The sequence below is a fragment of the Dipodomys ordii genome, unplaced genomic scaffold (assembly GCF_000151885.1).
Source record: "Dipodomys ordii isolate 6190 unplaced genomic scaffold, Dord_2.0 Scaffold61, whole genome shotgun sequence".
In the NCBI taxonomy this organism is placed as follows: Eukaryota; Metazoa; Chordata; class Mammalia; order Rodentia; family Heteromyidae; genus Dipodomys; species Dipodomys ordii.
The window spans coordinates 5,066,125-5,079,107 of NW_012267277.1; the positions used below are offsets into that span (position 1 = coordinate 5,066,125).

General features: G+C 41.9%; 1 protein-coding gene across 1 annotated transcript; it reads left to right on the forward strand.

Annotated features, from left to right (window-relative positions):
- Positions 1–2: 2 nt before the first annotated feature.
- On the forward strand, positions 3–724 carry Jun (jun proto-oncogene; the record flags this gene model as incomplete). The annotated part of the gene is made up of 1 exon (XM_013022204.1): positions 3–724. A coding segment is annotated over one exon (432 nt), but the record flags the coding sequence as incomplete, so codon positions are not given.
- Positions 725–12,983: the final 12,259 nt, after the last annotated feature.

A 12,983-nucleotide genomic window follows, 5' to 3' on the forward strand; every position in this document is an offset into this window, starting at 1 on the left:
CGGCGGGCCTGGCCTTTCCCGCGCAGCCCCAGCAGCAGCCCCCGCCGCCGCAGCCGCAGCCGCACCACCTGCCCCAGCAGATCCCCGTGCAGCATCCGCGGCTGCAAGCCCTGAAGGAGGAGCCGCAGACGGTGCCCGAGATGCCCGGCGAGACGCCGCCCCTGTCCCCCATCGACATGGAGTCCCAGGAGCGGATCAAAGCGGAGAGGAAACGCATGAGGAACCGCATCGCCGCCTCCAAGTGCCGGAAAAGGAAGCTGGAGAGGATCGCCCGGCTGGAGGAAAAAGTGAAAACCTTGAAAGCGCAGAACTCGGAGCTGGCGTCCACGGCCAACATGCTCAGGGAACAGGTGGCACAGCTTAAACAGAAAGTCATGAACCACGTTAACAGCGGGTGCCAGCTCATGCTAACGCAGCAGTTGCAAACGTTTTGAGGAGAGACTCTCGGGACTTAGAGACAACGGAGAGCAAATAATAACAGAGACAGATTTGAGAACTTGACAGGTTGCGCCAGAGAGAGAGAGAGTGAGAGAGATAAGAGAGAGAGAGGTGTCCGAGGACTAAAGCCAAGGGTATCCAAGTTGGACTGGGCTGCGTCCTGACGGCGCCCCCAGTGTGCACGAGTGGGAAGGACTTGGCGCGCCTTGCCTGGGCACGCGGCCAGGGAGCTGCCGCCTGCGGGCTGCCCCGCTTTGCGGACCGGCAGTCCCCACCCCGGCGCGGGACGGGTAGTCCCCTCCCCCCCCCGCGCGCCGGAGCAGAAAGATTGACTTTAACATTGACCAAGAACTGCATGGACCTAACATTCGATCTCATTCAGTATTAAAGGGGGGCGGGGGGTTCAAACTGCAATAGAGACTGTAGATTGCTTCTGTAGTACTCCTTAAGAACACAAAGTGGGGAGGGTGGGGAGGGGGAGGCTGGAGGGAGGTGTATGAGGGCGAGGCTGCGCCCACCAATGAACTCCTGGCTTGCCTCGTCAACGGTGTATGTACATATACATATTTTTTTTAATTTGATGAAAGCTGATTACTGTCAATAAACAGCTTCCTGCCTTTGTAAGTTATTTCATGTTTGTTTGTTTGGGTGTCCTGCCCAGTGTTGTTTGTAAATAAGAGATTTGGAGCACTCTGAGTTTACCATTTGTAATAAAGTATATAATTTTTTTATGTTTTGTTTCTGAGAATTCCGGAAAGGATATTTAAGAAAATAAAATATTGAAAAGTACCCCCCTCAAAAAAACCCTCTTTGCTGCATTATCTATAGATAAAATTATGTTAGATTTCCACAGAGTTGCAAGGGTTGAGTGTCAATTATGGCAGTGCCTCATGCTATCATGCAGTAAGAACTCTATTCTCCCTTAGGCTTTAGAAATAAATGCATCTGATGTTATCATAAGGTTATCCACCTCCCTTCCCCAGTTAACTGCACTGAATGCTTGGCATAAGATAGTACGGTGTTTCAGAAGGCTGGAGGGGGGAGGGCAGTGGTGAGGGGCAGTCTGCTGGGGAATCAAACACTTCAAAGTTTTGGATTGTATCAAGTGGCATGTGCTGTGACCATTTGTAATGTTAGTAGAGATTTAACAGTAGCTGCTTATTCTCAAAGCAGGGACTCATGGCAAGTTTCACAAAAGATGTATCCTTCCAATTTGGAATTTTCACTTTGACAATTCTTAGATAAAAATGATGACCTTTGCTTATGAATATAACAGCATTCTTGTTACAATAAATGTATTCAAACATGAAAAACAAATCTTGAATTCCTTTCCCTTTACTTCTCTTTCTTTCCCAAGCTGTATACTGAAGCTTTTCAGTTTCTGGGGCTAACATTACCACACTCTGGATTTTCACAGTAATTAAGAAGCAAATAATTTATGAAGAGTCAAACTAGAACATTCTCCCAATATCTATCTATGTATCTATCTGTCTGTATGTATGTCTATCCATATCTATGTCCCCTCTTCCACCTCTAAATTAGATGACCTATGCCTTGTGAAAATCTATATTTATTTCTAAAATAATCTGGCTTAAGTAATTATTATAGAATCAGTCTGGGAAGATGCCAATCTGGAAAAGATTCACAGGAGAAACCATGAACACCAGCACAACAATTACATGTGTAAATCAAACCTCAGCTGGGGAAATGGCAAACTTCCATTCCATCTACAAATACAACTTAGATCAACAAGCAGTACTCAATAGGGGAAACAATTTTTGCTTGGTTGATGTTTCATCCCAAGAGCTACTGTGATTATCAAGCAGCAAAAGCAATTTGATATCCAGGAATACTTCCCAAGCCACTAATTGAGGCAAGGTTGTTTGCTCATTAGCAGTGCTCTAGCACCCAACAGGTCCAAGAGTGCTAATATCCTGCCTGTGGCTGTAAACCCAAGTGCACAAAGGGTTTCTCCTTAGGAGTGCAAGAGATTGGACAGCCTTGTTAGGTATCAGATGCACTCTGTTGTAATAACACTTCTTGAACAAAGGGTTACTGGGAGCAGAGCCCAGTTTGCCAAACAGTGAATTTGCTGATGTCAGCAATCCGGGAAGGTGAGTTGATTTTGACCATATGTAGAAATAAGTCAGCAGAGGGACAATAAAGCACTTTAGGGTGGGGCTCTGTGGAAGCTAAACAAGAGCCAACTAGAAAAAATAAGCAGGCTGGGGAATTAATTACCTGGAAAGGTACACTAAGCCCAGACAACAGAGTTGCACAGAAAAATCATATTACTCTCCAGTTTGCATCCAATGCCTAAAAATGAAAAAGGAAGAAATAAAATATGATATTTAGGTTTATCCTTATACTTGAATCTTTGACCTAACATTCTAAATGCATATATCTAAAATTCTAACCTAGAGGGGGTGGAAATATAAATAATTGAAGTAGGGAAGAGATTATAATATCCTATATACTTTGGGAACAAAATCAACTACTTATAGACTCAATGCTTAATCTTTTATGTACTAATGAGTTATTCATCTTAAGTAACACTCAGAGTTAGGATGAGGCTCACAGCATGTAACATTCTTTCAATTTGTTGTATATGGTCATATAATAATTCAATCATGGATTCTTTTTTATGTGTTTGCCTGTACTGGGGTTTGAACTCAGGGCCTCACACTTTCTTGGCTCTTTTTTGCTCAAGGCTGATGCTCTACCTCTTGAGCCACATCTCTACTTTTTGACCTTGATTCTCAGATCTCAGCCTCCTGAGTAGCTAGGATTACTAGTGTGAGCCACCAGTGCCCAATTCCATTATGGATGCTTGAACTCTTGGGACAGAGGTTTCATGGAAAGAGATAGTGGCTTTGTGTATGTGTGTGTGTGCCAGACCTGGGACTTGAACTGTCCCGAGCTTTTGTACCCAAGGTAACACCACCACTTGAGCCACATTTCCACTTCTGGCTTTTTTTCCCCTGGTGGTTAGTTGGAGATATGAATCTCATGGACTTTCCTGCCTAGGATCTTTGAATCGCAATACTCAGATCTCAGCCTCCTGAATGACTTTTATTTGACCTTTCCAGAGCTCTATGACTAGAGATGTTTAATAAGCCTTGAACTTAATGGCTACATGTTTATAATAACTATACTTTTGTATAAATCTGAATCCCATGACTTTTGACTCTTCTAAGCTCCTGCTTACATCCCTCTGCCTGGACCACCTTTCCTTTTGCTTCAAATGATGGATTTTACCCATTCTTTAAGACTTGATTGGCATAGTACCTACTCTGAAATTTTTCCCTCTGAGCATCAAAACATTTCCTTAAAACTTCTGTGACAGCACTTTAAAATTTGTGAATATGGGCTGGGAAGGTGGCTCAGTGGTAGAATGCTTGCCTCACGTGCATGAGGCCCTGGGTTCGAGTCCTCAGCACCACATAAACAGAAAAAGCTGGAAGTGGTGCTGTGGCTCAAGTGGTAGAACATTAGCCTTGAGCTGAAGAGCTAAGGGGCAGTGCGCAGGCCCAGACTTCAAGCCCCATGACCGACAAAAAAAAATTGTGAATATCTATGCCTACTTATTTGGCTAGAACCCTGTGCTATTCATCAAAGGATCCTCACACTCCTAGTATAGTGCCTGGCACATACATAGAAGATATTCGTGAAATGAATTTTTGATAACTGAGCAAGTGAACTTAAATTCTCCTCCAACATAATTGCAAAAAATATACATATACTTTATCCATTTTTTAGTGTACAATTCCAGATGACTTGAACACACATGCACACACACACACACCCCTCAAAGTTACACCTGGCCAATCACCAAAGTTTTCCACCTAGTTCTCTATGAGCATTCTTCAAGGAATTAAGCTGTTAACACATTCATAACTCTAAGTCACACATAGCATCCCTTTCTGCCTCCACTAATGCAAATGAGCATCTTATATAAAATGAGTCTGCCTGAAACATTAGGCTTGGAGGTGGAGATGGGGAAGGATAACATGCATGTCGTTCAGTAGGCACACAAAAAATGTAGCTCCAGATGTGACTGTTAAAAACAAACAGCTTCCTTGTTAATGACAGACAAAGGCACTTTCTGTTTATATATGTATTTCAGAAATCTAGATGTTTATACTAAAGGTTTGCTTGCTGACACAGAGTTCATATTAAACCATCTGTTATGTATATTCTTTTATAGTTAGAGAAGAAGTACATTAGTTAACACCAAGGGGGAAAACAACACTTTCCAGCTCACCATAGTTCTGGCCACTACCACTCACTTCCACATGAGCCAAGCAAGGTCTCATGGAAGAGGGGAAGAGGATCAAATGCTGAAACTGATGCAGAAGCAAGGTGTTCTTTCCTCAATCTGGAAAACAGATTTAATTTGGTTTGGGGCTCATGGGCATCCCCAAAGAGGGCATTTCCCTGGATCTCTTCAAGGCCCTCTGCAAGGTTATAGGGATGCAATGATGAGCAAAACATCATCTCTATACACAAGGAACTCACAGTCTTGTGTGAGAGAGTATGGAGAGGAGGCAGACACTCATCTAATGGTAAATAACACATGCTATTAGAAAGAGATGCTAGGTGAGGGGAGACGAGACCATTAAAAGGAAAAAGTCTGTGGGAAAGAGTGGTATTTGAGCTGATCCAGTAGAACTCTCCAGGCAGAAATGATGGGACAGGACCTTGGTTGCTAAGCATAGATGCATGGGGGAAAAAAGAATATTTATGGTTTTGTAAGCTGCCTGGAGAGGCTGGGAAGGTATGAGGAGGAAAATAGAAATGATGAGGCAGTGCTGAGGCTCAGGTTGTACAGTGACATCTATTCATCTCTTATTTTATTGGTGATGGAGAAATGCAGAGAGACTCAAAGAAGAGCAGGAACACTGACACTCAATTTAGGAAGGATGCATACTGCAATGACAGGTGAGAAGAAGGCTTTATAAAGGGAGTAATAACAGAAAAGAGATTTGGATTCAACTTAGGATGCCTATGGCTTAAAAGTAGTCCTAGAGTTTGGGAAGAAATGGAAAAAAGATAACTTGCTCCAAACTATACCATACTGCATTTCTTCTCACATGACTTTCTGGAAAATTAGGCCTAAATAAGAATATAGGGAAACTCATTTTCCACCTATGCTACATGTCACACACTTAGGTTTTCCTCTCCCTTGTGTCAATTTGACATTCTGAAGGAAAACCATCTTATAATTTCAGTGTCAGGAAGCTCAAATAGACAGATGTGAAAAGTAGCTCTATAACTGGCTAGACCAGGCCTCTCAGAGGGTGAGAGTTCAGAATTGGTCCTGTAAGACTCAAATCTGATTTTGTCTAGTCATCCAGAATGCATTAAGCCCAGTTAGATTCATTAACCTAGACTATACCAATTCTGATTTGGATGTTTTTTTATTAATGTTGGTGGAATTGAGTAATAACACTTATCTTCTCCAATAAATAATAGTAAATGTCTTGTTTTGTGCCATGTACTAATAAAACAATCAAGAGTGAAATTGACAGGAGACCCTCATAGAGTGTATCATATAGAAAGAGAGCTAGCAAATGAAAAAACATACAAAGTATATGGTTGCACACTGAGAAGTGCAGTATTGAACTGGACAGTAGCAGATATACAATCTAAACAGCGTGAGGAGAAAAGAAGGCCTTCCAGGGGGAACTACTTGTGCTGAAGATTCTTGCGGGGACTAAGTGTTCAGGTAGACAGCATGAGAGGAGGGTTAGGGAATCTCAAGTAAAGGTCAACTTGGGAAAGACTGGTTAGGACCAGCAGACTCATTCTAAGAGGAATGTTAAGAACAATGAGATTTGTACTCACCAATTTAAAAAAAAGTTCTGTTAGACTGTATTTTCACTACTATTCTGGGTACTCGCTAATAGTAGGTATGTTTTACAGTAGAAGAAGCCAAGGCTCCCAGTAAAATTTAAGTGCCTCTGTTGAGATCACACATCCAATAACTGGTGGGACCATGATTCAGCAGCCATCAGACAACCAGCAACCATATTCTTTTGTTACATTGTTCCAGGAACCAGATACCCTGATGACCTTGGCTCTCTCACCCAGAACATGCCTTTCCTCTACTTGTACATCCAGGACCCTGAGGAACTGAATTAGTCATCAGAAGGTCCTTTGATGTACACAGCATCTGAGCAAAGGTAATCAGATATTCTCCAGGGATATCTGGTCCACGCTGCAGCAATGTCTAATTAACTCTGCTTGCCCTTCTGCACACCACCCCCCACATAGACTATCCTATCCCTCTAGAGGGAAGCAAATACACCAAGCTGAGAAGCTCTGTTTCTTGCTGTATAAACTTCCTACATGTTTGAACACTAAAATATATTGCTTGGTACTAGACTCATTATCGCTTCTGAAAATGGAGTTATCAGACCATTGATTAAGTTACTGCCTTTGTGAGTTGTAAGTACTCACTAGCCACCAGGACTGAATTTGGATATTTCTCGGCTGTCATCAGGACTGTTTATTCATCCATTCCTATTGATGTGATGTATTGACTCATGTGAGGTTTCCTGGGGAAGAGCTTTGCCTGGCTTTATTTGAAATCTTACATGAAGGTGAGCAGGCCAGTGAGCTATTATATAATGGACCATTTTACTAGCTAGAATGCTTACAAGAGTCAAGAACATAGGACACAACTTAAACAAGCAATCCAGATATGAAACAGGCAAATACAGTGGTTCAATGGCATCATCCAACTGCCTTCTATCTTTTTTTTGGGGGGGGGTTGTCTGTTTGTGGGGCCTGAACTCTGGGCCTGGGCGCTGTCCCTCAGCTCTTCAGCTCAAGGCTAGCGTTCTACCACTTGAGCCACAACACCACTTCCGGCTTTTTACTTTTTGCTTATGTGGTGCTGAGGAATTGAACCCAGGGCCTCAGGCTTGCAAGACAAGCGCTCTACCACTGAGCCACCTTCCCAGCCCCCCTTCTATCTTTTTTGCTTGACCATTGCTAGTGTGTTAAGGACATTTCTTATATGGACTCAAGTTACCTGCAGCACTTCCTGGCAGCATGAGTAAATAAACAAAATAGACACTGGCCATATTTGGATGTTTACTCTCATCTTTTTTCCTTTTATTATCCAGATAAACCATTCCTGGTAATTTCCTGTCCTTGGCTGAAGTATACTTCCTCTTGGTGAGGAACAAGTCATATGATGTCTACATCCAGGCTCATTCCTGAAAACAGAAGGAGCCCACCATGCTACCCTAATCACCTACCTTTTCGAACTTGAGTGGGAAAGTGAAGCCTTCTGATTTTTGTCAGCTAATGACATTCAAGCCATAATGACATACATCATATTCAAGTAGATGCCTTAAAAGTAAGTATGGGATTCACCATGCTTCCTTTCCCATGTCTTGGTAACTTTGGAAACACAGTGTTCATCAACATGAATCACTAAATAATAAGGATAGTCATCAGAGTCTTCTACCCTTACCCCCTCACTGCACCTACTGCATACTCAGTATGAGCAAGAAAACTGAATTTGTTGTTCTGGAATACTGAGATTTGATGACTGCTTGTAATCAGGGCATCACATAGACTATCCTAACTCAAATAAGAACCAAAAGTCAGAGTAGCATCCTCAATAGGAACTCATCTGTTACACCTGTTTTCTAATAGAAACTGACACATAACACCCATAATAAGTACAATTTACTAAACTTCTACATTGTAGCAGGCACTCCACTAGGACTTACCAGATAAATGTTACAACTATCTTTTATACATGAGAAAACAGGTTCCGATCTCATTCAAGTTCATGAAATAATTGACTAGTAGGAGCCTATTGGCAAACCTAAGTCTTTGTAACTGCAGAGAGCTTGCTTTATCCACATACGACCTTGCTCTTGAGTAGCATTGCCAAGTAAATTTCTATGTCAGTTACCCTTCACAACTTGTCCACAATATAGGCACAGTTACCATTCCATTTTGTGTATTAGGACACAGATTCAGAGAAGAAATCTAACTTTACAGATGTTACAGTGCTAGAATGACACCAGAGCTTCTGCTGTTTTCCTTATTCCTCACTACCTTTCAGAATACACCAAGTGTTGAAGCATGATGAAATTGGAGAAGAAGACTGAGGTGTGATGAGTGAGTTGTGCAGAGCTTTTGGAGTTAAGCGTTCCCATTTAAATCTTGCCTGTGTTGCTTGTTGCTGGGGACATGGAGCAGGTCTCTAGGATTGCTATATTTCAAATCCTTCCATTGTAAAAGTGAAGCCAATCATAACTACCACAGGATGCTATCCAGAGGATCCTTTATGGAAAGCACCTATATAGAAAAGGAAGGCAATTGTTAGTCATTTTTTCACTGTAGACTTGTCAATTAAGAAGAAATGATGGAGAGAGAGAGAAAGAGAGAGAGAGAGAGAGAGAGAGAGAGAGAGAGAGAGAGAGAGAGCCCAAAAGAAATGAAAACATTTCCCATTAAGATTCAACAAGGTCTCTCAGGACCTGCATCTTGGACATATAAGGGCTGGAAGGTCCTCTCTGCAGGCTGGAGAAAAGTTTTGTTTCCCCAGCTGTACTCACAGGGGAACACTCTCCAGGCACTGCATTGTGAACCTGTTTGGCTTGGCTCACAGGCCTGTCAGCACATTCAGGAAGTGAAGTCAGAAGGAGGCAGGATTTCAAACAGAGCCAGCTGCACACAAATGCCCAGGCAATGAAATGCTTCTCCCAAGCAGGGTGCCTATCAGCCTGGGTTGCCCTGGTGCTGTCAAAGGAGCCCCAAGAATGGATCTGTGCCAGAAAAGAAAGAAGTAATCACCAGCAAGGTGGCAAAATGGGGTACATTCAGCCCCAGCTCTGGATATGAGATAATTAACCTGAGCACTGGAAGTTTGGTGGCTAGAGGGGCTAATGCTTACTCTCTGGAATCTTGAGTCAAAGTGTGGTACAGAGCAGGGAGATAGAATGAGTTAGGAGTGTTAGGGAGGGAATAATAAATGAGACTATGGGAAGGATTCTGAAAAAAGATTCCACTACCCCCAGGTCATGTTCTCTAACAGATCTACATTTTAATCAACCCCCTAGATGACAGTGGATTGGGATTAGATATGTAATTTTTCTATACCTTAGTTTCATTAGCTATGAAATGAAGGTAGTAACACTTGGATACAATCACTAAATAAGCTAATACATAGAAGTTACAAATGTTTCCATTGGAATTCTGTGATTACAAGTGAAAGGAAAACTTAGCAAAAGTGAATTTCATTAGGCATATGATTGAAAAACTATTGGTGGAGACAGCACTAAATCTGGTTATCAACAGGGCTCTAGCATCAGTATCCTGCCATTACTCAGCTTGCTATAGGAAGAGTTAGCTTTGTCTTTAGTCTCTATGTGGTAGTGCCCAGCAGCTCTGAGCTCTCTATCAGCAGATATAAGATGGGGATAGCAGTTTCTCATGTGTTTCCAAGGTTATGCTTTATTTGTCGGCTAGGTCTTATACATATCCTAGAACCAATCACAGTGACTAGGGGATGGGGTAGAGAGATATGCTACAGGTCAAATCACATGGCTGACATTGAAGGAGGGGGAGATCTTCAAAGAAATTCAGGTTGTAGAAGGAAATAGATGCTGGAGACTCAAACAGAAAATGTCAATTATTGGGGTCCATCCATTGTGTAGTTAGTTATTGTTGATATCATTATCAAACTTCACAGATCAGGATGGAGAAGCCATTAGTCCTCTTTTAAAACTGTGTCAGACTTCATGATCTATTCTTTGTTGTCATTTTTTTAATGAATTGAGGGGAATCCATGTATATTCTTTCTTGATGGAAAATGTCTAAGAAGGTTATATTAAATGCTAGAACTTACATAAAATGTTAAATTCTGTATTACTGTTATGAATTTTATCATAAAAATGGACTTATTACCTTGCTCATGTAACTGGAACCCTTCTGTAAGTATCTTTACTATATATAAATATATATATGTGTGTATATGTACATATAAACTCATCCAGGCCTATCAAGGCAATTAAAGATTCTTTAGACAAGACTTTTAATGTCAAAAACATACATAATAATCTACTTCCACAGTCTGTTTTTATTTATTCCCTTGCTCACTGTATCAAATCACTATCAATGTCTGCATCAATATTTCCAATTCAATGGCTGAATAATAAAAGAGTTTGAGAGAAGAGATAAACTGTTGTCATGATTAAAGGCTAAGAAATACCAATGTACAATGAATTGCTGCTTCAGCTTCTCTGTGTGTTTTATCTCTGTCTCTGTCTCTCTGTATCTCCACAATGAATCAAAGATCCTGACACTTGGGATCTAGCATGTCTTTAAAATGAAAAAAAGAAAATGAAAACATAACAAGTAGACTATGGCCAGGCACTGGTGGCTCACTCCTGTAATACTAGCTACTCGGGAAGCTGAGATCTGAGGATCATGGTTCAAAGCCATCGCTGGCAGGAAAGTTCCTGAGGCTCTTATCTTCAATTCACCACCAGAAAAACAGAAGTGGAGCTCTGGCTCAGAGTGGTAAGCACTAGCCTTGAGCAAAAAAGCTCAAGGACAGTATCTAGGCCCTGAGTTCAAGCCCCAAGATCAAAAAAAAAAAAAAGATATCCAGCATGTAATACCAGAGCAGCTGGGTGGATATCTGCTTGAGATATATTTAGGAGAAATAAGGAAGAAAAATTCCTAGCATAGTCTTACCATCTTTGTAATGCAGAATACTGATATAGGATTGAATTGATATCATTCTCTCTCTGCCAGGGATCCACTGAACCCTGAAGGTGAGACATGATATAATACATTAGTCATCAATGCTACTATCAAAAACCAGTAGCAGTCAACATGTTAATTGCTGTGGGAGAAAAATGTTGGGAACAAGGACCACTGAAAGGAGTCCAACAGTGGCTTATTTGGGATTGTATTTAAAAAAAATTAGTAGGAGTTTGGTAAAATGGGGTGTTGGTGTCCAAGTAAGAGAGGGTATCAGGGACTAAAGTAAGCAAGATTCAGAGTGTCTGTCAGTCAAATCTCAACTCTGCACAGGCAAACTGGATGGAGCTCCTGGTCATGTATTACCAGTTAAGGAAAACAAACGGCACAGATTATTGCAATCAATCTATGAAACCTACATTTCTGCAAAAGTGCTTCAGACAGCGTCACCAAGGTATTGTGGCAGTATTATCAGAGCATCCAGTAAGGGCAGTGAGAATCTCAGCACAGCCCGGACACTAGTGAAGGGTCCCCCAAGGAGCCCAAGTTACTATCCAAAGAACTAATCTGGCATGGGAGGTTGGGTGGGGAGAGCATTCAGCTCTTTGGCAAAGGCATGTATTAGAGGGAAGGAGACAGTGTCATTAGAGAGAAGGCCCCAGGGGCAGGTGTTCCGGATGATAGGCATCCACATCTAAATACAGTACCTAAACCCTCAGGTCTGCAACAACTCAAGAAGTTAGATGGCAGGGAACAAAGGAAACCTAGGCCCCTTGTGAAAGCCATACCACTTTGTTCTTTGGGCATAAAATCTAATGACTGGCCATGAGGGACTGATGATGAATGACATTAGCTGTTTATTTATGTAACTCGTGCGTATCAGACCTGTGGCAAGTGTCTTGCATTACCTTGCTTTATTCTCACAGATCTGTTCCAGATGAGAAAACTGAGGTGGTTACAGAAAAGAGCTAAGGGTCCCAGACTCTAAAGGTCAGAAACAGGCTTTGACCTGAAAGGGAAGGTTTTTTTTTTTTTAATCGGTCGTGGGGCCTGAATTCTGGGCCTGGGCACTGTCCCTCAGCTCTTCAGCTCAAAGTTAGTGCTCTACCACTTGAGCCACAGTGCCACTTCCAGCTTTTTCCGCTTATATGGTGCTGAGGAATTGGAATTGAACCCAGAGCCTCATGCATTCAAGGCAAGCACTCTACCACTGAGCCACCTGAAGGGGGAGCTTTTGAACACCATATCAAACCACCTCTGAAGAAGAAAAGCAAAAGCATTAGACATGTAATATTCCAGTGGCTCAGCTGATCTGAGCTACTTCCACACACAGTAGGGTTACAGTGAATGTCAATTCCTTTTCTTTAACATAGAAGGATAAATGAAAGGCCTTTGTATTGTCTCTTTTATCTACCTCTGAACATCACACGCTTGGTGTTTCGGGTTCCATTTCAGCTTTTCAAAACAAGCAAACTCAACAATAAAACACCTTTTCCAAGCCATTTGGATTTAACATAGTCAGGGGGGAAAACGTAGAAGTCAAGATTCTCTCTAATATATGGAATATGGCAAGGAGCGGCCACCATATGGCTGAGCTATATTTTATGAGTAAAACAGCCTGTATTTTGAAAATAGGCCAGTGAAGTGCAATTTTTGATTGTTTCAAGGAATTGTTTCAAGGTCTGGAGGCCAGGACTGGTTTTGGTCTGATGAGTCTGGGTCTGCAAACCTGGGTTATTCCTATGCAAGGACTTCCAGAAGCAGCACATTTGTCAGCCACAAACCTGGAACAACAACCCTTTTGAAGA